At 34.4% G+C, this 24,795-nt stretch overlaps 1 protein-coding gene across 1 annotated transcript in view; it reads left to right on the top strand.

Annotated features, from left to right (window-relative positions):
* LRBA (LPS responsive beige-like anchor protein) overlaps window positions 1-24,795 on the top strand; it is a 620,537-nt gene that overhangs the window by 446,570 nt on the left and 149,172 nt on the right. The window contains 1 exon segment of the mRNA XM_032464781.1: window positions 4,019-4,131. Within this exon segment, the coding sequence (XP_032320672.1) occupies window positions 4,019-4,131 (113 nt within the window).

The raw sequence follows: 24,795 nt of genomic DNA, 5'->3' as shown, positions 1-24,795 counted from the left end.
TTACTGATGATCATCCATGGAAACTGTTCACTTTGAAAGAAAGTAAAGAATAGAAATGTGTCATTACTTTTCATATGTGAAAATTAGAAGAAAGAAAGGAAGGAATACAATTGGGAGACATTTGAGATTCAGTTCAATGGGCTGACACATTTTATATTTGAAGCACAAAGGAAATACAAGGAGAATAAGACATGCTGTTTACTCTCATAGAAATTATTTTAAGTATGAATGTGAGCATTTCTGTGATTCTCGAGCAAGAGACACCTCCAGATTCAATAAGAGATACGAAGTTCCATGAGGATTAAAAGGGCAGAGAGAGGCTGCAATTGTATCACGTTCATTCAGTTGGTGGGAGTAACAAAAAAGTCAGGAAACATGACATGTTTGTGTAAGGATAGATACTACTTTAGCTAGCAGAGCAGGTGGCTGGGAGATTAGAAGCCATTCTGTGTAAAACTGAAGGCATTAAGTGAACTTAAAAGATAGCAGGGGTGGCGGGTATAGCTCAGTGGTAGAGCGCATGCTTAGCTTGCACGAGGTCCTGGGTTCAATCCCCAGTACCTCCTCTAAAAAAAAAATCAATCAATCAATTAATTAATTCACACCCCAAAAAAACAAAAACAAATTAATAAATAAATAAAAATTTTTTAAAGATTGCAAGAAATGAAGTATAGGTAGAGAACAATTAATGGTAGGGAGTGTGTGTGTGTGTGTGTGTGTGTGTGTGTGTGTGTGTGTGCATATAAAATACATATTCATAAAGGTATAATGAAAAAGAAAACCAGAAAGGTAGTCTGGAGACTTTCTTATGGAAGATTTTCTGTCAGTTTGAAAGTTAGCAGTAAATTCACAGGGAAAGTTTTGTAAGTTTTTGAACAAATGAATGATATCAGAACTGTTTGTAAAGTTGAAAGCAATATGAAGGATAAATTGAGGTGGAGAGGGTCTAGGCAGAGAGCAAAAGTTAGGCAGCAAATATATGTAAAAAGTAATGAAGGCCTGCATTAGGCGACAGTAGGAATTAAAACAAAGGATTAGATAACATAAGAATGTACAAGGTACAAACCATTTGACATTCAGCTGACTTGAATGTAGGGGGTAAATGAGAAGAAAGTGTCAGAAAAGACTTCCAGGCTTCTAGTCTGGAAGTGTGTGTGATGCCATTAAAGGAAAAAGAAGTTGGAAGAATTAATCTATGGAAAGATGATGATTTTGCTGTTGCTGGCAAGACATGCAAGATAAGATATCAAAAGGAATTGTTGGAGTATAAGTAAAAGAGGGGATATGGAACTTAGAGGTAGGACATGGAATTCCACCTGCGTGGAGAGGAAATCACCGGGAGAGCTGAGGGTACCAAGCCAGGTGATACAGGAAGCAGTGAGATAAGGTCTGGGGAATGCTCTTGAGCATGACAAAAAGGAGGGCAAATTATTAAAGGAGAGAAGAAAATGAGTGATCCCAGAGGTTGTAGACTTAGTAGGAGGAGGACTAAGGGAAAGCAAACATATTGAGACACAAGGGGAAAGGGGGAGGGAAAGGCCTTGGCCACTGTACCAAATGTGATGGAGAGGTAGGGGAGAGTTACGAATGAGTACAGGCCATGCTTTTGGCATTGGCATCTTAGAACTTACTGGTTACTTTATAGGAGTTCATTTTCAAAACAAGCAAAAAAGTTTGATTATAAGGCCGGAATGGTTGGCGATTAAATGAGAACATTAGATACAGATTACAGCTTTCTTGTGTAATAGTAAAGGGAGATGGGTTAGGCAGAGGAGAGAAACCATGAAAGAAGAAGAGAGAGGAAAATCTAACAATTCAAGTTATGAGGGAGGTATGTTCAGGAGCTCAGACAGAAGAATTACACCTTGCAGAGAATAAAGATGCTGTTAGAGACGTGGAGAAGAGGGAGTATCAAGGAGAACTGGAAGTTCAGGGCTCACACTGAGGAAGTCTAAGATGTATCAGTGAGGAGGATGATCATCTCACAGTCTGTTGAGGGAAAGGAATGAAGAAAGTTTGAACAGTTACATGGATTTTAGCGGGGGTTATATAACTAGTGACTGAAAGGATTTTTAAGTAGTAGAGACAGGAAACTATATAGCAAGTTTAAATGGACATATTTTACATGTGGTAAATCAGTTAACCTGTAGATTGCAGTGATAATTATGGAAAGCATTTATGAAATGGTCTGCTCTCAAATAGCTTTTAGTGAGCCTACAATGTCTTTTTTAAAATTTTATTTACTTACTCATTTTTTGGCCAGGGGGTGGGGGTAATTAGGTTTATTTGTTTATTTTTGGAGGAGGTACTGGAGTTCGAACCCAGGACCTCGTGCATGCTAAGCATGCACTCTGCTGCTTGAGCTATACCCTCCCCTCTGCCTACAATGTCTTTTAAATGTATCCCCTGGATATTCTTTTTAAAGACTCAATCATTTGTTTTGGATGGTTTTTATATGCACTAGAAGCTAGGGTAGAGTCTCCTGTTATTTAATGTTTTTTTAAAGTATTGTCTGTGATACATACAGGTTCTCATGGTATCATGACACATTTCCCAAGAGACAGTCAGTAGGCATTCAGTAACTATATTCTGAATTTAACTTAATTAGTAGAAGTCTGTTCACAATGAGTAGGTGCATACTCTTTTTTTTTTTTTTTTTTGTAGGTACTATAAACTTGAGCAGATAGGCTAGAATGAGGATTTTACTGTTTACCAACATCTCAATCAGAAGAAGAAAATCAAGGAGAAAAAGGGCATCAAAATAGACTGCTTTTTGCTGTTAAGTTCAGTAATTTTTTCTGGCAGAAATTAAAATTAACAGAAATATGTAGTGACATCATTACCTCTGAATTAAAATTGTCCTAGTTATTTAGGTTTTGTAGGACTGTTTCCAGGTCAGTCAAGGAAGAACTCTGTTCTTGAAGCCCATGATGAATAGAGTGAAAAAAAAAAAAAGTTAAAAACATCTAATTGTAGGGAAGGCTTAGATACCAAGGGTCTGTGTGGAGAGCTACTGGAATATTTGGCTGTATGTTTATATGACATCCCTACGTATTTGAGAACTGGAAAAAACTGGAGACAATAGAATATCATACACGATAAGAAGGGAATTCCAGCAACATTACTGTACTTGTCTCTCTTATATTTTAGCCATAAAATTCTCTTCATGTTAAATCTAAATGAAAGTACGTCATAGGCTAGTAAAATGGAGTCAAAAACCAACATTTTTACTCCTGAAAGAGTGATGCCATCCACTCTGCAGCCTCCCTGGAGTGGCAGTATCCAGACAACTGCCGTTTCTACAGGATAGTCTACCTCATCCTTTGTTTTATTCATATTTTTATAGACCTAAATGTGTCATTGAATGTCACTAATTTAGAAGAAACATAGGAGAGTATGTGGCAGTATTTAGGAATGAGGTAAGCAACACTGAGAATGCTGTCCATCATTTTCAGAGAAGCATAGAATTTGAAAGCTGTCACAGAAATTTGAGAGTTATTTAGAATAGCCTCATCATTTTACAGATGAATGCCCACAGGGGTTAAGTCACCTGAACTTGGTTGATTAGTTGGTTCATTGGTTGGCTAATGAATGGCAGAGAAAGGATGCTGGTTTTGAAAAACTATGATTGCAAATTGTTTTTAAACTTTTTAGTAGAGATTATTTAATTTGGTGCACGCATTCAACTAATACAAATAGTTAAGTATAATTTGTAAGAACTTAATGTGGGCACAGAGTACCTGGATTTGAACATAGTTTGACCATTACTAGATGCATAATTTGGGGCAAGTTATGTAAACTTTTGTGCCTCAATTTTTTAATCTGTAAAATGAGTGTGATACTAATAACTTCATAGGGTTACTGTGAAAATTCAATTAAATAGTGAACGGATAGCCCTGGGAACAATGTCTAGCACTCAAAATTGTTGTTCTTGTTATTTTTGTAAAGTGTATTCCCAAATGTTTATCATTTCATTTTATTATTCTAAATTAAGAATGACTTGCTCTCCCTCTCCCAGGACGGAGTTACAATGACTTAAATCAGTATCCAGTGTTTCCCTGGGTCATTACTAATTATGAATCAGAAGAACTGGATCTTACTTTGCCAAGTAACTTCAGAGACTTGTCCAAGGTAACTTCTTAGTACTCATCAGAAATACTATCTTGCATATAAAAATAAATTTGATTATCTTTCTTTTAGTTCATTTAAAAATATTTTAGTATAATTATAACTTTAATATACTTTTTAAAAATTATTCTCACATTTAAAACTGAAACATTTAATATGCATGGTAAACTCAATAGTTATATTTTTTCTCCATGTGCATTTAATAGTACAGTGTTAGCACTTGGTAAAAGATATGAAGAAAATCATGGAAACATCTCACCATACTCCTCTGAAAAGACAAGTCACCCCTCACTGCTCCATGTCTCCTAACCCTCCACCTCTTGCCCTTCTCTGATCCATTCCTCACTAGAACAAGATGGACCCCCTTTAAACCTACTTTTGAATTGTATAAATTCGGTGCTTAGATACCTCTTGACTTATGAACGCAGAACGCACCCTGCCCAACTCAGAGCTTTGCCTTCTCTGTCATTAATGTTCGTCTCCCTACCTTGTGAGTGGCTGACCCTCTCAGTCCTTTAGCAACACCTCCTCGTGGGGACCGTTCCTGACCACCTTCCTTCCCTGATATTCTGCTCTCTGTTTCTTTCAGAGCACCTAAAATACCCTGCATTTTACATATTCTTCTACCTGCTTGTTTTGGTTCTTCCTGTTTCCTCACTAAGCCCCATAGAGTTCTTGGTCACCATTATTTCTCCCTTGCCTAGCACAGGGCCTGCCATTCAATTAATGTGTGAAATGAAGTCATTAACAAAACATATAAGACATTTCCCTCAAGTTCTAATAAATTAATTTTAAGTATGTTGCATTTTTAAATGTAAAACGTGTAAATAACAAAATGAAAATTGGCCCTAATTTATCACATATCAATAAGGTATAATTACATTATATATACATATACACATACATACTGGTTTTTATTTAAGTATTTTCTTATGTCTTCAGGTATTCTTGAAGAACTTTCCTTTTCTGTCCTGGATTATTAATAAATAGAATATCCTGAATCATCATTTTGTGATAAAAAATAGGGTTGTATATCTCTTTTTTTCTTTTTAGCTTTTTATTATGGAGAATTTCAAGTGCATACAGAAGTAGACAAAATGGCATAATAATATATTTTCATTCTCATGTACTAATCACTCTATTCCAATAATTATCAACTCATAGTTATTCTTACTTTATCTTTACTCTCATTTTCTTTCCCTCCCTCTCTTATTACTTTGAAATAAGTCCCAGACATCATATCATTCCATTCATTAATATTTCAATGTGTACTTCTGAAAACTCTATTTAAAGCACAACCATAAAACCATTAGCAAACTTAAAATATTAACAATAATTTCTTATTATCAAATACCCAGTCGGTGTCACATTTCCAATTGAATTACAACTTTTATAATTCTATTTAGTTTGTTTATTCCAATCAGGATCCAGAGAAGAACCACACATTGCAATCAACTGATACATCTCTTAAGTCTCTTTTTAAGTAGGTTTCTCTTTTGTTTTTAATTTTTTTCTGATTTTTTAGCTGAAGAAACACACTGTCTTGTATATTTTCTCACACGGTGGGTTTCACTTATTACCTCTTTGTGGTATAAACAAGTCTTCTATATTTCTTATAAATTGGTAGGTGGTTGCAGAGTTCAGAGAATTCACATTAGATATTTTTGGCAAGACTGCTTCTTAGGCAGTTTTTTGCATTCTTCTGTCAAAGGACACGTAATATCTAGTTTACTTTTCTTTTGTCATATTAACAGCCATTAATACTGAATGCCTGGACTCATTAGTTTAGTAAGCATTGCAAAATCATGATATTTAAATTTTGTCACTTTTATTTCGTTTATTATTGGGAATCATTCTCTAAGGAGACACTTCCATTCATCTGCTGTTAAGCTTTTCAATAGTACCTCAGATTGGAAAGGCAGGATAAATGATTCTTTTTATATGCCAGCTTTTAAAACAATGAATTGGTTCCTAGCACCCTCCAATGGAACCTAATTAAAAAATATATATCTTTATGAACTCATAGACTACAGTATTTTTGATGTTTCATTCTGCTGCAGTTAATATTTTTATTAATGATCACTTGTTCCTGCCTTGACCATGGGGAGCTTCTTCAAGTTACTCCTGAGTCATTTTGATGTAATCTTAGTAGTCTTTGAAAACTTCCATGCTCTCTGGTGTAACAAGGTGCTCCTGTCTTGACCCTCACATTTTCTGGTCTAGTTCTAGAATCATTTATTTCTTTAGGGAACCCTAGCGGGAACCTTTTTAAAGGGTAATAATATCTGAAAAACCAGTTTGGTCTATTGTGCTTGTTGCTACCAGATTTGTCATTATTTCTAGGCCCTTTTAAAGAGACCTAGGAAAAAATTTAAGATGAAATATATCATGAGTTGAAACTGATTCCTCCGATTTAAATTTAGGATAATACTTCCTTTAATGTATAAGGAGTACTGAGTCCTTGCTCCCATCTGTTTAATCTTTTTCTTAAAGCTCTTACTTTAGAAATTTCTAGCAGTACCTGAAGAATGTCCGTATATTCCACAGATCCCACCTGGACATTCTTTGTGCTTGTCCCCTGCCTGTACTTTCAAGAATTGTTGCTCCCTCATCCTTCTACATAACTCTGAAGTTCTCAGAACATCAGACTTCTTGTTCTTAGTGCTGACTTATTTCAGGAATATACATAGTCGTTTCTCTTAACTCGTTCAAATCCGTTTTGGGCCATAGTGAAGTATTTAAATAAAGTTCTACTGAGTACCCAATCGTAGCAGAAGTACAAGGATCTAAGTGATTCACAGTCTCGATCTGAGGATCACTGCCTGCTTTCTGCAGGGACCAGTCCACTCACCAGATCCAGTTTCCTTTGCATGGAATCCAGGGACTTCCACTTTTCTGTTGTCGCGGGAAAAGTGTTCTGTTCTTTACCTATCCCAGGGCCCACCCTCTTGCCCCGGCTTGGTTAACATTACAAATGTTTGGGAGTAACTCTTAATCTGTAGCCACAGGATATAATCTGCTTCTTCACACAGCCCAGTCAGAGCAGTCATCAGTGATGTCAACACAGAGGGTAACATTTTCATCATGACAAACAGTGGTGTTTAGGTACTGGCCGTGGCCTCTGTGATTACCACCTCTTCTCCTCTGCCCACATCTGTGCTTCAGTCACCTGATCCTGTAGTGCTTCGTGTTCTCTTTCACCTCCTGTGTCTTTGCTGTTGCTCTTTCCTTCATCTAAAATTTTGTACTTCCTGGTACTCTGTGTAGTTCTTTTATAAAACATTGCATAATTTACTATAACTTTGCATATTCTTCTCTGTGTTTCCTATTAAGGGAAATCATGAATAGAAAGATTTAGTTGTGTTAATTTCTATATTTCTGGTGCCTGGTGTAAAGAACTAAGAAATTGTAGAAGTTTGTCTGTCTCCTTTTTCACTTTTAAAAGAGAGTTTTCAGTTTGAAAAGGAAGCATTATTTGTAGGGTTACCTATCTGATAAGGGATTAATATCTGGAATATATAGAGAACTCCTAAAACTCAACGGTAAAAACCAAACAACTTGATCCAAAAATGGATAAAGGACTTGAATAGACAGTTCTCAAAAGAAGTTATACAAATGGCCAATGAGCACATGGAAAGGTGCTCAGCATTAATAATTTTAGGGAAATGCATATCAAAACCACAATGAGATACCATTTCACACCCATTAGGATGGCTGTAATTAAAAAAAAAAAGGAAGCATAAAATAACAAGTATATAGAATTAAATAAACCTTAGTACCTAAAAAATAATTGAGTTTAGAATTAACTACATTATTTTAAGTGAAATAATCATACCAGATATTTGAAAATTGTACTTTGCATGTATAAAACTGTTTCCTTTATGAAGTATGTCATTCCTGTTAGTATTAAAGTCTGCTATAATGTTTACAGTGTGATTCTGTTTTCAAATATCTGTTTATACACATGTTTTTAGGAATGCATCACATACATAAAATAAGCTGTATCTATATGAAAAATGATTATAATAGAATTATATTGAAACTTTTCCCATAGTACACGTTTAGCAAACATTACTATTTGTTTAAATAAACTTGTGAAATTGAAGAAAACATTGTATGCAAAGCTTAATTTAAAACAGAAACAGATCTTATCGTCATTCTTAAGTAGATAATATAGCCTGACTAGCTTTAAAATGTATTAAGTTATTTATGCATATTTATGTGCATTTAATTTCCCCAAAGCTGGTTTTCAGAGAAGCTTTAGTAGCTTTGATACAAAACTACAATTTTACTTGGTACTCTCTCCCATGTTACACTGGGAATTCTCTTTCTGAAGCCAAATTAATATAGTCAACACTCTTCTGTATTATTTTTCTGATCATTCTCTTCGAAAAGAAAAAGTCTGAATGGGATAATGTAAAACATGTCTTCTTGAAGGTATCAACGTTTATATGCAGCATTTCCTTATAATAATCACAATATAATATTGTCAGTCTGTTGAGAAGATCAGATTTATTTTAATCTGAAAATCCAATGAAAGTTTAGTATTTTCTTGTATTGAGAAAGTCCTCATTTACCGTAATGGTTTAATTTATTCTTTAAAGATGAAAAAAAAGTAGAGATCAGTTTTCAAGTTGGTATTTTTTTTTCCTCCACTTTTCCTGTTGTTGCACCACTAGTCTAAAATTCTGACTGATGAGAAGACAGGTCTAACCATGCATAGACTTTGGAGTGACATTAATCCATATTTTACACATACACATTGATTTTTATATTTTGACAGCCTCCGTGGAAGAGATAAGAATCAACATTTTCTCTTTTTTTTTCTTTATAAGAAGTTATAATTAGGAACAGGAATACATTTACAAAATGTCATACCATAAAAACAAATCATGATGGCTGAGTATTCAGTACCAGAGCCTCTTTGTGGATTAGGAAGATTTTTTTGTGCTTTTGTGATTTTTTTTTTTTCTTTAGTAGGAAATTAATTGTGTAAACCAGTTTCCTAAGGGAGGAAAATCAAGGTAATCAGGTACAATCATTTCTTTTCTAATTAATCAACATAGTTATTTTGGAATATTTAATATATATACCTAGGTACTTATTCCAAAAAAACAAGTCGTTCCTGGATTGAAATGCAATTGATAAACATTCATTTCCAAATGAAAACTTGGTTATAAATTTCAAAAGGTAGGAACATCCCACTTTGTCATTGTTAACTAATATTTATTGAGGGCTTGCTGTATGCAGGGCTCTTATTTAAGTATATTACATGTGTTAACTCTTTTAACCTTCACAAAGACCTTATTAGGTAGGTAACATTATTGTCTTTTACAGGGACAGAAATTTAGACACCATGAGATTAAGCAAGTTGCACAAAGTCACACAGCGAGTGGACAGGACTAGAATTTATACACTAAGCCAGTGTTTTTCAAACTGTAGTTCACAACTAGCATTTAAAAAAGTGAATAGAATAGTATAGTATTACATTAAAAAAAGAAAATACCAGTGTGCATCATGTACAGATCTACTGCTTGAGGAGTATGTGTGTGTGTGTGTGTGAGTGTGTGTGTGCAGGGGCACTAGGTTATGATTTAAAGTGACATATTTCTTTTTTTTAACATTTTTTATTGATTTATAATCATTTTACAATGTTGTGTCAAATTCCAGTGTACAGCACAATTTTTCAGTTATATATGAACATACATATATTCATTGTCACATTTTTTTTTCTGTAAGCTACCATAAGATCTTGTGTATTTGTCCCTGTGCTATACCGTATAATCTTGTTTATGTATTCTACAATTTTGAAATCCCAGTCTATCTCTTCCCACCCCCCGCCCCCTTGGCAACCACAAGTTTTTATTCTGTGTCTGTGAGTCTATTTCTGTTTCGTATTTATGCTTTGTGTTTTTTTGTTTGTTTGTTTGTTTTTTTAGATTCCACATATGAGTGATCTCATATGGTATTTTTCTTTCTCTTTCTAGCTTATAAAGTTACATTTTCTTATTATGAATTTTGACCCAGAAAGTTTGGGAAATGCTGCAATATGCTATACTGCTTCCTATGTATCAATTGCTGAGTCTGTTTTCATGTCATTTTATCAAGTTGCCTTTCACTCTCATGCTGAAATGCATGGTAAAATACAACCAGCATTCTACTGCTTGAAAAAGGAAAGCTTTTCCAAATTGCCTACTCTTGGTGTGTTTGTCCCGGGTTATGCCGCAAGCTTTTCTGACTAAGCCTATTATATGAAAAAGCTGAATGTTTGGTTAAATCTAGAGAATGCCTGATGTCACCACTTGACTGTTCATTTGTTCTTCCATTTATTGATCATTCGTTGAGTGATAGCGGGTGCCGGGGACTCTTAGTTTCTGGAGATTGGAAAGCATAAACTATTCTCAGTTCCCATCCTACTGAAAAAGAAGCTGGAGATTGAAGGAGGGGGAAACAAGAATGGCCAAGGTATAATCAAGTGTTTTATGATTATGAGAGCTCACATTCTTAAAATGAAGGGAAATACTGAAAGAGAGAGTTCGAGGTAGAGAGAAAAGAAAAATCATGCGTTTTCCAGCTTTAGAATGCAGGCACAACGTGAGCTGTTACTTTAAGAAATAAGAGAAGTAAACCTTGGGGGGAAATGACCCCGCGCCTCTATCTTCTGATTCCTACCTTGCCTTGTAGAAATCTGAGAAAAGTTTATCATCATCAGATCTTCAAACTGAATTTTACGTTTTGGTCCCGGACTCAATACCTCATAGGTTTTTGTTTGTTTGTTTGTAACCTATCTTACAGTGCTATACCATCCGCACTCTGTTAAACTGGCTGCTTTCATTGCTCTAGTCTGGATCAGACTGTTTCTAAAGAGTAAATTCTGAGATAACCGAAGAGAACTGAATGACAAAGCGGTCCTGCATTTATCTACTTACTGATGAGTTGCTAGTGTTTGTCCTTGTATGTACTTATTTATTTCCCCCTTCTCTCTCTTTGTTTAAAGCAAAAGTAGGTGATTTTCTCCCTCCCTGTCTCCTTTTTATCTCCTACCATTTGGTTGTGTATTTTTATATGTGAGATGTTTCTCCTAACATGCACATTTAATATACAGCGTTCATCTTGACCTGGAATTGACTACCGACATTTAACTGTTGTTGATCAGACAGCACTTCTTTATCTCTTTAAGTTTTAAGTGCTGTTTCTGACGAATGCCAGTCCTTTTAGTGGGCTCTGTAACAGATACACTGGGAATCAATATACCATCTAGATGTCACAGAGAGAAAGGAACACTCTTTTGGGGGTGGAGGGGCATTATTATTTTAAAATGATAGGTGTTATAACTTTTGCTTTCTTTTTTTCTTTTTGGGGTTTAGTCAAACCAAAGGAATTCAACTTAAAAATATAAAACAACCTTATGGTATTGCAATGGTAAATAATGGATCCTAAAGCATTGAAATAAAAAACAAATGCAGAGAAAGAAATTAAAAATTGTCCCACACTTGGTTATTTTTTATTGGCGGACAGAATATATTAAAACTATTTTAACCTTGGCATCAAATATGGATACTGTTATATGACACATTGATCTCAGGGATTTGGGTATAAATTCCACTCTCTGGACTTGGGGAGTTTACAGTCCAATCAGCAGAAGGACGATATTTGGGAAGTTTAGAATCTTTTTGTAGGATTGTGAGAGAAGCCCTAGTAGGTTCCTTTAACCAACATCTATATGTGCTCTCTTCTTTAACCCCTTCAACAACACTGTAAGGAATGGTTTATTATCTTTATTTTACACATAAGGAAACTAAGATGTGAAATTAAGGAGCTCTCCAAGGCCGCACATGTTCCAAGTGTTAAGGCGAGAATTTGATCTCACATCTCTCCCTGTTAGTGAGCTGGTAGACTTTAGGAATAACCAGAAAGAATATTTTAGATTGAATACTTGCATTTCCATCCATTTCTTTCCGAAATCCAACACTTCTGCCTTTACCTTGACAAAACACAAGAAGAGATTTACTCTCTGGAGAAATTATACCAGAGAAGTTTCCGATTTGGAAACAGCAACACGACAGAGGGCGGGATGAAGGTAAGGAGTGAAAAGCTGGAGGATTAGGGGAAAGTGCTGAGTACTGAGTGGCGAGGGCCCCCAGACCCCTTTGCTGTCATGCTATCAGGACTCTGGCAGCCAGGCTTAAACCAGCCTCGCCCTGTAAGACAGAAAAGCGTGATACTCTTTGGACACATTGATTGGCTCAAGAGAAAAGATCTAAAAAATACTGACGTTTAGGGATCCTCCTGGGAGCCCACCTGATTTCCCTTTGATGCCGTCTATGCATACACATCGCTGCTTATGCTCAGTGTACCCCAGTCAAGTCCTCCGTGACTTGCTCTTCAAAACGAAGATATGACCAGGTGTTAGCAAACATTTAAAGACAGTCTCCAATGTGAAAGATGACAAAGACTAAAACAAACAGGAAAATAAAAGAAACCAGAATAAACAGTTTAGAAAGCAGAAGAAGCCTTAAAATCAAAACAAGAAAAAATACCCTCACAGAGAAGAACTACTGCATTAATAGAAAAAGAACATGATGCTCTAGAAAGTAGAATGTAAGTGCAGATGTTTTCTAAAAGGGGCATCATAATGAAAGGGAAAATAGCCTAGAAAGAGAAAATTAGAGGACCTGAGTAGGACATCTTTGGATTTAGGTAGATTTGTATCAGTCTGCCTCCATTAGGAAAGGACCTTTAGCAAAGTACTCAATTTGGGGGGTCCTATATAACAGACTGCTTTTTATGTAATATTATATAGTATTTGTATAATACTGAAGAAAATTTTTCATGGGTACACTGACCTTTTTTAACTTCAAATTATTACGTGTTCAATGTGATGTATTTCACTTAAAATATGGCTATGCAACTCTTCCCTCACAATTTAAAATTAAGCTTAGCAAAATGTGAACATATGTATGTGTGTGTGTGTATAAAATTTGAACATATATATATGGGGTTAGATATATAGATATGATGTGGTGCGTTTGGAGGATTTGCTGAAGTTTTGTTTTTAAATCAGGAAGAAAATCTATTGTTTTTGTGTGACTATTTTTTAAAAGTTGTATTTATTAAGTATTAGCATTCTGTATAGCAGATTTGGTTTTTTATTGGAAGTTACCTTCTAGTAGAAGTTTTTATGTGATTCTAACAGAGGTTAAGCCTACACTTAATTTAAGCAGCCTTCAATGACATTGTTTTTTAACATTAGTCAGAAAATGATAAACTGAAGTAACTGAAATGGACTGTGGTTAATATTACTGTCAGGGTGATGAATACTCCTGACATGTACCAGCAACACACTGCCAGTCCAGTAATCCTTTTCAAAGTTAAGTATTTATTCTCAAATCATCCTAAGTTACTGTGGTGTGGAGTGACCACTATTTATAAATGAATTGTTTTATTTACATAGCATTACCAGTTTTATCCCATAATACTTCCTACTTTCGTAGTTTAGTACTGGATATAGTAACTTGGGTAGGTACAAAAAAAGAACGTATATATACCATAAATTCACATAAAAAGTGTTTTCAAAACATGCAAATTTTTTTTTCTTTACTTTGAATAAGTACTGGTATTATGCTTCACATTTCAGGCTGGAGTATGTTTTTTTAAGAGTAAATGTAGTAGGAAGACATTTTAAAAACCTGGAAACATTTGTAGCTTTATTTATATACTTGTATGAGTCAACTTCTCATTCTTATATTCCCCATGGTAGTCAAAACTTATTTTATGTGACTGTGTAATAGTATGCTTTTTATAGTGGGTACCATAGTAACTTATCCTTTAGTCATATGTCCACATTTATCTGAGTCTTTATTCTCCAAGTCCATTTATTGTAATAAGCACATTTATTCAACATAAACACCTGTTTAGAGTACCCTGTTTATACTGAATAAATGTGTTTATTCAAATAATTGATTTCTAAATATTTGCTGGGTACCTTTTGTGGACATTGTTCTGAGGATCATGCCAGAAATAAAAGTGAGTGAAATAGTACCTATTTTAAAGAGTTTTATGACTGAATTATGTTATATATGAGCCATCTCTATGGGAATAATTATATTTCTGTGTAACTATGAGACATTTCTGTGTGACTATGAAGCATTTTGTTTCTATCTGCCTTAATTTTAGACTCTTCTACTTTCAGAAAAGGAATTTCTTTTAGATGTGAGTTCATGATTTATAATATAAACCAGCAAATGATTTGAAAATCTAAGTAGTACCTTTCTGAAATATAGACAGGGTGGTTAGAAAACATTCAGAGCATTCAGAACTGTTCAAACCATTTACAGCCCCATTGTTTCATGCCCTTTATAAAGTTGAGGTATCATCCTCTGTAGACCATCCTTCTGGGATTCTTTCCTGGGACTTGGTATGTTCGATAGTTTAACCAGTATGACAGATTGATCATTCAGCTTGCTTTACAGTAATTAAAATGCAAAATTGTACATCATTTTTCAGAATGAAATACATAAAATATTTGAGCGAAATACAAGGGAGAAAAATGACGTCTTACATTTAAGCTTAGAAAAGTGTAGTACAAAAAAAAAAAAAAAAAGACCAGGAATACGGTGACAGTAAGTCAGAGTTCAAAATATAAATGGCAGTAATCTTACTGGTGGAAAGGAAGATAAAGATGTGGCAGTTGTTCCCAACCTGTAGACTCTGGTCACTTGAAGGGGACCAACTGTGGGTTTATTGCAAGAGGCCTGTGGATTCATATATACATGTGTGTATATGAGAGACTATCTTATTGGAAAAGGTAAAAGCTGCTCATTTGGATTATTTAGTTGACTGCATGCTTATCATTACTTAAAAGTGATTTGATGTTTCTAAAACCAAATTGTGTCAAACGTAATTAATGTTATGCTCTTATATCATTATTGCTGATGCTACTTATTTTTATCTATAATGCATCATAGTTGCAAGATGAATTGAGGTTCTTTTTTTTTTTTTCACAAATGGAAATCCATTTCTTCCAGCACCATTTGTTGAAAAGACTGTCTTTTCTCATGAATTGTCTGGGAACCTTTTGTTGAAATTAAATTGACCGTATATCTGTGGGTCTATTTTTAGACTCTTCTGTTCAGTCAGTCGGCATATCTATCATTATATCGATACCACACTTTTTTACTGTAGCTTTATACTAAGTCATAAAATCAGGTCACATGAAGCCAACTATGCCTTCTTTTTTAAAGTTGTTTTGGCTATTCTGGGTTTTCTGTTTTTCCATATAAATATGGGGATCAGCGTGTTAATTCTGCTGAAATTTTGATTGGGATTGCATTTAATAAGTAGGCCATTTTTACTAAAAATGGTATATTAGCAGTATTGAATCTTCCAATCCATAAATATGGTTTAGCTTCCGTTTGTTTAGGTCTTCCTTTAATTTCTCTCTAATATTTTGTGGCTTTTAGCATACAGATTTTGTTAATTTATTTGTTATATTGTACATGTTTTGTTAATTTATCCTTAAAATTTTCGTGTTTTTTATCCTTACGGAATTTTCAATTCTAATTGTTCATTGCTTGTTTACAAACACAATTGAATTTTGTACATTGACTGTGTATTTTGCAACCTTCAATTATTCATACTAGCGGCCTTTTTGTAGACTTTTTGAAACTTTCTGCTTCTCGAAATAAATATTTGCTGCATTATATAATGTTGACTAGAAGTGCTGAGAGTGCCTTGTCTTTGATCTTAGGGGAAAAGCACTTAACCTTTCATCATTAAGAATGATAGTAGCTATAGATTTCATATTTTCTGTTGTTTTTTCTGTTTTCAGCTTTAACGATCTTAGATTCCTTTACTATTTTTCTTTCTACTTGATTTGGATTTAAATTCTCCTCTTTTTTTTTCAGTATCTTAAGATGGAAGCTTTAAAATACTGATTTCAGACCTCTTTTTCTTCCCAGTATAAGCATTTCATGGTACAGACTTTTCTCAAAGTACTTATTTTTTGCAAGGTCCAACACATTTTTATATATTGTGTTTTTATTTTTATTCCATTCAAAATATTTTCTAATTTTCCTTGTGACTTTCTCATTGACCCATAGATTATTCAGAAGAATGGTGTTTCCTTTCTACAGATTTGAGGATTTGTCACGTATCTTTCTCTTGTTGATTTCTAGTTTCATTCCATTATGATTGAAGAACATACGTTGTATGACTTCAGTTTTTTTAAATTAGTGAAAGTTTGGTTTATGGCTCGAAACATGCTATATATTGGTTATTACTTCGTGTGTACCTGAAAAGCATATATACCCATCTGTTGTTACATAAAGTGTTCTATACATGTCAGTTAGGTTGAATTGGTTGTAGTGTTGTCAATATCTTCTGTATCCTTACTTTACTTGTTCTGTTGATTACTGAGAGAGGAATGTTGAAGGTTTCAACTATAATTTACATTTGTCTGTATCTTTTTTCATTTTTCTCAGTTTTTGTTATGTGTATTTTCAGCAGTTGTTTTTGGGTACATGTTATAAGTTGAATTATGTTTCCCAAAAAGTTACATTGCAGTCCTAACCCCTGGCACCTGTGGATGTGATCTTGTTTGTAGGTAGGGTCTTTGCAAAGGTAATGAAGTTAAGATGAAGTTAGCATGGACCTAATTCTAATATAACTGGTGTTTTCATAAGAAGGTGAAAACACCATGTTAAAGCACATCAAAAAAAATGCAAAAAAAAAAAAGGCAAGAAAGTTTTAAAATGAAGAAAAAGACAGACATCAGAGGAAAGAATACCATGAAGTGATGGGAACAGAAATTGGAGCTACGTTGCCATAAGCCGAAGAACCCCAAGGGCTACAGGAAGCAGGAAGAGGCAAGGAAGGAGCCATCCCTAGAGGTTTCAAAGAACGTGGCTCTGCCAACACCTTATTTTGAACTTCTAACCTCCAAAACTGCAAGACAATAAATTTCTATTTTGTTTTAAGCCACCCAGTTTGTGGTACTTTGTCATAGGAGCCCTAGGAAAGTAATACAGTGCATATACATTTCAGATTGTTATGTTTTCTTGATAAATGGATCGGTTAGCATCATGAAATGTCTCTTCATACCTCAGTAGTCCATGTCCTGAAGTCTGCCCTTTCCTCATGTTGATACGGAGATGACAGTGCTATTGTGATTATTATTTGTAGTATCTTTTTTTGAACCTTTGGCTTTATTTTTAAAGTTTCTGTTTTGTGGGCAACATATAATACAGTATTGCTTTTATAGCCATTCTAATAGCCTCTGCATTTTAATTGAGATGTTGAGACCATTTACATGTAATGTGATTTTTGAAATGGTTAATTTAAATGTATTTTCTTGCCATCTACTTTTTAGCCCTTATATCCATTCTTTGTACCTTGTCTCCCTTTATCTGTTTTCTTTTAGATTAAATGAGTATTTTTGTGATTCAATTTTATCTTTACTGTGGCTTATTATTTATATCTCTTTTTTAAAGGTTTAGTGGGTTTTTTATGTTGTTTTTTTTCTGTCTTCTTTTGCTATACTGGCATACTTGTTGTATCATGCTTCACTTTATTGTGCTTTGCAGATACTGAGTTTTGTATAGATTGAAAGTTTGTGGCAACTCTGCTTTGAGCAAGCCTATAGGTGCCATTTTTCCAATCGTGTCTGCTTACTTTGTGTCTGTGTGTCGTATTTTGGTAATTCTTGCAATATTTCAAACCCCCCACTATTAAAAAAGATTACAACTCAATGAGGGTTCGGAAGATGGTTAGCATTTTTTTAGCAATAATGTATTTTTAAATTAAGGTATGAATATTATTTTTTAGCAATAATATTGCACACTTAATAGACTTCATATAGTGTAAACATAACTTCTATATATGCACTGGGAAACCAGAACATTTGTGACTCACTATATTGCAGTATTCACTTTATTACAGTGGTCTGGAACCAAACCTGCAGTATCTCCGAGGTATGCCTGTATAGTCTTGTGTGTCTCGTGAATACAAGCCTTCTTGACTTTCAGGGCTTGTGTTTTGGGGCCTATCTCACAGGTGGAAGTCTTAAATGTTTAGGTGCTAAGTGTTGGGTCCAAAACTCTCACTTCTCATGGAAAATCTAAGTTGTGAGTTCCCTCCAGATGGTTTATTACTGTGTTGGGGGGGGGCATGTATGGTGAGATTGTGTCACACCCTGTCTTACCTGCTATGATGTGGATTTCTCTTATTTTCCCAGTGTGTAGCACTTGTTCAGCTAGGTTTTGAATTTCTTTCAGAGGGAACTGTTCTATGTGTAGCTGAAGTTTCAGTCTGTCTATGGGAAGAGGTGATTTCAGGAGCCTCCTATGTCACCATTTTGGACCAGAACTCCTGCTTTTAATAGTCTTAATTGTTTCTTTAAGTGGGTAGGTGAATCTATCTGCAAATGAATAGGTTTTGTTGTATCAGCATTGGGACTCTTGGGTGTTTATCATTTTCATAAATATTTAAAATACCTTTTTTTAGTTGGTCTTGGAGTAAGATTGTTTTGGGGTTTTTCCAAGCATTTAGCTCAACAATGGCACTGGATTATCAGATTGTATTAATTGATTTATGTGCCTTTCTCAAACAGGTAAAAACCTATAGTAAAAAAAATCATTTGATATGAACCTTAGCTGAATAATGTAGAACTGTGAAGGCATTGCTACTGAATCTACCAATGTGAGCATTTGAAATGATGTAGTTTCTGCATAAGTTACGATAAGTAAAATGCAATACTTTCCTTTTTCCCAAGATGTGTTTGTTAAATTGAAAAAGTATAGTGGGTATATGTTTAATGCCACTTACAAGAAAGTTTGTTTTCAAGGGATTAAAAACTGCTCTGGTACTTGAAAGCAAAAGTGCTTATTTGTTAACTCTAAAAGCCACAGTAGTATGCCAGTGAAATTTTCTTCTTGACAATATTAAGTAAAATGTAGAGTGTGCGAAGATAAGTGCCAAACCATTTCAGCCATATATATATATAGTGTATGACGAAATACCCCAAAAGCCGAGTTTGAGTGAAAATGCTGATCAGGCTGTTTGTTATACTTGTCATTTGGATGAAGGAACTGCTACAACTGACGCAGAATAGTTGCTGCGTCCTCTAACCGTGGCAGCGCTGCTTAAATAACAGAGGCTATTTGTTTATTTCCTTCTCCGTGGTGGGGGTGAGGGTGTGGGGGGCGGCGGGAAGGAAGGCAGGTGGGTGGAGATGCTCAGAATAAAGTGCATTGGCTTCTTTAAAAAGCTTTTGCAACACAGAAGTAAAGGCTCTCATTTGGGTTCCTGGATGTGGATAAACAGATATAAAAGTTAAGGAGAAAGGACAGCAATAAACTTTGCGTGACAATGGTTATCTTCTGTGTTCACTTTTTAAGGCTATTTTTACCAACCATCTTTTTGGTGTCCCCAAGACAAAATATTCATCTCCCTCCCCGACTTGTGAAGCCTTCATCTAATGATATCCACACATGTTTTGTAGGTAGGAATAAAAACATAAACATGTTCTTCAAAAGGCATTTAATCTAAACCTCCCATGGAAGGATTCCAGCAGCCTTACCGATTGAGCACGAAAACTTTCATCAATCCACACAGCCTGCATTATCCTAGGATTTACTAGTCAATTTAGTTAGAATTGGCTCTGAATCTTGCCTCTGCCATTGGCTAGGTAACCAACCATTGATAGTCATTTAACTTTACCCAGGCTCAATTTTTTCACCTGTAAATTGGGAATGCTAATAAGGTTTGTATATTAAGGCATTATTGTAAATATAATGAGATAATTTATGTAAGACTCTTGCACCCTTCGCTTATAGCCAATAAAATAGTTGCATTGTCTTCAGATAGAATGGCCTCTTTAATCTGTTTACCATAGTTATTTCCTATCATCTTCCTCAAACAAATCATTATTCTCTAACCAGGAATTGACCATCTTTATGGTGTCACATTTCCTGATAGTCCATCCTCTTTCATCCTCTGAATTTGAAGTTTTTTGTTTAATTCATTCACAAATATCAAGTATCTTACACTTAATTAACAATATTCTTTCCTTTAACCTGGTATTTTTATGACATATAACATCAGATTCACATAACATTGACTTCAACCATTTTGTTATCTTTTCCTTGCTGGTTTTTAGCCCTCACTTTCTAATAGTACTTTTTCAAGATCTATAGGCCTACCCTACTTCCAGAATAAAATAATATTTAACCTCTCTTGCCCATGACATCGTATATGCTGTAGGACAAGCTTTATGTGTAGTCATGGAATTAAAGGACATTTCCAGTTTTGTAATCATACTAAATGAAGATAATATTGACAGATGGCTTTAGGCCAATTATCAGTTTCCTAAACAAGATCCTGAAAGTATTTGTGCTCTTTTGCGTCCCCTTCAGGAGCCCCTTTTCACTTTTGGTATCTCTTCCCTACTCTTTACCCATAATACATAAGTTTCTGATACACTGTTCTTTAGTGTTTCCAGGGGCCCTATTTCTGAGTCTTACACTCCGTAATGACCTTTTTCTTTTTCTTTAATCTTCTCTTCTGCTTTTCATCCCCAGGTGTTAGGGTTTAATGATTTTCCAAAGAAAACTTTCAAAGAAAGATGGGAAAAAACTCTTTTGAGGCTTGGATTTTAAAAGAGAAGGTTATTAAACTCAAGCAAATCTCTGGTTTGTAGAATTTCTGCAATTTCTTGCCAATTCCCTGCAACTTTCTTACTCTTAGTAATTGTAATCATGGTCCAGTAGTTTGGAACTTCACTTCTGAAAGGCTGATATAACTTAGAACAGTTCATATATAAATCTCAAAAGGAAGAAGGGATTCTGGTGATGGTGATAATAGCAGTTAAAATAACAACATTAATGGCAGCTACACTTATGAGTACTTTGTGCCAGGAGCTCTTCTAAACACTTTGCATATATTAGTGGTCTTTTAAATTAACCTATTAAACAAATACCATTTTTGAAAAATGGACACGTAAGAAATTGGGAAATTGTTGAAATTTGGAAAAACATTTTGTAATACAACAGTTTAGATGGATACAATGCCCCAAAGACTGGATTTTGAGTACTGAGTTTGTCTCCTAGGTTTATGTTGATTTTGAGCTAGATTACTCAAGATAGTTATTTTCTTCATTATTAAAATAAGGATATCATGAGAATCCATAATAATGTTTAAAAATATATGAAATGTCAGCTGGGGTTTATTAATTAGATAACTTCATTTTTTTAAAAGAAAGAAACAACTTAGAATGTGTCAACACTACAGTCTTCTCTTTTTACACTAACTTTTACTGGTAATCAGATCAAAGAGTCTATGATGTGAGCTTACAGGGGTGTGTGACTCCAAAACTGTTTGTTTTCAACTAATATAGTAGTAGATGATTATAACTGCTTGACATTTCATGTGCTTTTCACATTAAAATTCGGAAGCCCTTTGGAGTTTTGAAAAGCAATTTTGTTTTTGATTATGTTCTTGAGGTAGAATAATTCCATTTGGGGGAACTACTATGTACTATTAGGTATCTGACAGATAATGCCCAGTACTGCATATGCCATTAGAAAACTGTGATGCGTAATTATATTCTTTCCTGAGAGATAACAGTAATTTCATCAGACCCACGACATCGTCACCTAGTCTCCCTGTCCTGACCTGTCTGGGCAGAGGTGTTTCATGGCTTATGATCCTGGCAGCTGAGAAGATCTGTGTTCATTTGGGGGTGGGGGTTGGGATTCAGTTTGGAGTGGGGACTGTTCTTTTTGCTGTAAAAACAGGACTGTCATTGATGGGGGTGCCCAACCACAGGCAGAAGCCTCCTTTGTGGAGGTCTTTGTAGCCTGTGGTGGGGAGAGGTCACTGAGTCTTGGACGGTGAGGCAGGCAAGAGTGTGTGGGTTCCCCTGGGAGTCGGAAGAAGTAGCCCTAGTGTGTGAAGGGTGCCCACTCCAGGACTGTTCTCCACTGTGTCCCCCTTTGCGAACATCTTTTCCAGTTGTGATCTGAGTATGTGTCTATAACAAATGCCTTGCTGTCAAAAACAGAAACAAAAAACTTGTATTTAATGGCTTTTTTTCTTAAATATTCTTGATCGAATAAGCTGAAAAATAATAATTATTATTATTACCAATAACTTACTATGTGCCAGGCACTGAGCTGGGCACTTTACAGGCAGCATTTTTGTATATCTATACTAATTAGCAAAATTACTTCTCAAGAAAGGTAATAAAAGATTTTTGTAATATTCTTAAAAACCTGATTTAGAAATCTTTGCTTTGCATATCTTGTTATGAAAGGTATCAGACAGAAATCTCAAACAGAATATTTATCAATTTACCACAGTTGTCAATTTTGCTATTTGTGAGATTAAAAATATCCTATGTGTAATGTTTTATTTTTGCTATTTATAGATTTTCAAGAGTTTTGTTATTCTGTTGTCTTTAATTTTCCTTCTCCTGTTTTAGTCTAAGCTTGTATTTCCATTTTTTTAAATGTAAATGGATGTGTTGGTAATCCTGATAACTCTTAATTTTCAAATCATTCCATTTTATTTGAACCACTTTTTCATCTTGTGATTAAGGTTCTTATATTATTTTTTAGATTTAAAAATCTTATATAATTTTATTTGTTGCAAATTGGTAGTGTTTAAAATCATTTTTTAATATCCTAGAGCTATTTATGTTTACCTGGTTATGAACCTGAATTATAGTTCTTTAATCAATACTTATTTTTTATTGATTTTTTTTTTTCAGGAAGTTATGACCATTTTAAATGACCAGTATTTTTGCTCTTCTTCCTTTAATCAGTTTGCTGATTTTAAAAAATATTCTGTCAAGCTTTTACAGTTAAATTGTACAAAGAGCATTGTGTAGAATGGTAGTGCTAGGCATTTTCTGAATTGCCCTTCAATTGTTACTCTTAACATACTGTATAAGTAAGAGGAGCCATCAGCATTTACTTTTAGTTCTTTTGCAGGAATGAATAAACATCTTGAAATGCTGATTTAGACGATGTTTTAAAAATGCTAAGATGCACTTTAGTGTATGACTGACTCTTGCTTAGTTAAATCTTTTGCAGCATTATAACATAGTTGGATTCAGCTCATCCTTTAAAGCAGTTGTCAGAAAAATATGGGCCAGCATGGTAGAATGTATTAGCTCAATACATTGTCTCCATTTTATTATGAAGCTGCTGAGGAAGCTGTGATATACAGCACTGTCATTACAGATCTATTGTTAGGACGGTTCCACAGTCTTCTTTGTACTGCCATTAATTTATAGCAGTAAACAATATGTAGCCTTCCAACTGCAGCAAAGCAGAATCTTTTAATGAGGTGGATGTTATTACCACAATAAATCAGTGCTTTCGCGTAATGTATAATTCAATGTGTGTATTCCCACTGTAACTTCTCTGAGTAAGCTGATAGTGTATCATTGTCATTGCACAGCTCCACTGGTCTTTTTTTTTTTTAAACCTTCTTTTATTTGGGGACTTCTTTTTCATATGCTTGCAAATAAATGTGGTATGTCTTGATAGCTGTCTTGTAGCAGGCTTCGGAAACCAACTGTAACAATAACAGAATCAATCCTGTGGGCTCTACCTATATGGGTCTCCACACGGTGCCATTTTTCTCAGACGCTAGTGAAATCAATCCTAATTGGTTTTAGCATTATATTCAAGAAACGTGATTCTATAACTATTGATTTTGGGGGTGTACTCATTTGGAGAGTAATAAAAATGGGAGGAGATAAAGTGAATACTTAATATGCTGCAGAACCATACAAAAAGACCATTGATTTTATTTTTAATTCACATAATTTGTCTTCCAATGATTTTATTTCTTCTTTCTTTCCTTTTGCATGGCTCAGTCTTTAGGGACAACAACTAAAATACATTCAAAGGCATTCCAAATTGGTTCTGTAACAAAGATTTCTTGGAGTCAGTTCCATTCTTAACAGGCATATATTTGGTAAATCAGAATTTTTTTTTTTGTACAGAAACTAACACTTTAAAAGATGGCATTTTAAATTGGTATACTGTGATATTGATTTAAAATAATAATCAACTAAAGATTTTTTTAAATTTGCTTGTAAAGTAAAAAAAAAATGGCTTAAAATAAAATGTTAATTAGAACTACGCCATTAAAAGAGAATGAATGGTTCTAGAGATATATAGCAGTTTTGAAATAATAGTTAACAATTTAAGAAAAATAGCCAAAATGATCATTTAAAATGTTTTAAATTACATGAAAAGCAGTTTAAAAACTACCTTAACATTGCTTCACTTTCAATAAAATATATCTGAACACATCTATTTTAAAACCAATATTTTAAATTTCAGTTTCATAATTTTCCCGTAAGTGATCAGATATTTTCTTTCTCATATAAATGAGGAGTGACTACTCACAGGTTTTATTAAAGAAAGTCATCTTATAGAGATCTTTTTTCAGTGATTGGTACTTGTATTTTCAATAAAGAATAGAGATTTTTTCTAGAGACTGGAATATTTTATAAGAATGAATTGTTACTTAAAGCAGTTGAGCTTAACATCCTTTGAGCCCTTAGACCCTGTTGAAAATCTTAGAATACTCTGTATGTCTTCCTGAAGAAAATGCACATGTACATAATCACACAACATTTTACCTACTGTTTGA

This window comes from Camelus ferus, chromosome 2 (genome assembly GCF_009834535.1).
Source record: "Camelus ferus isolate YT-003-E chromosome 2, BCGSAC_Cfer_1.0, whole genome shotgun sequence".
NCBI classification, from domain to species: Eukaryota; Metazoa; Chordata; class Mammalia; order Artiodactyla; family Camelidae; genus Camelus; species Camelus ferus.
This window is presented reverse-complemented; position numbering and strand designations above follow the sequence as displayed.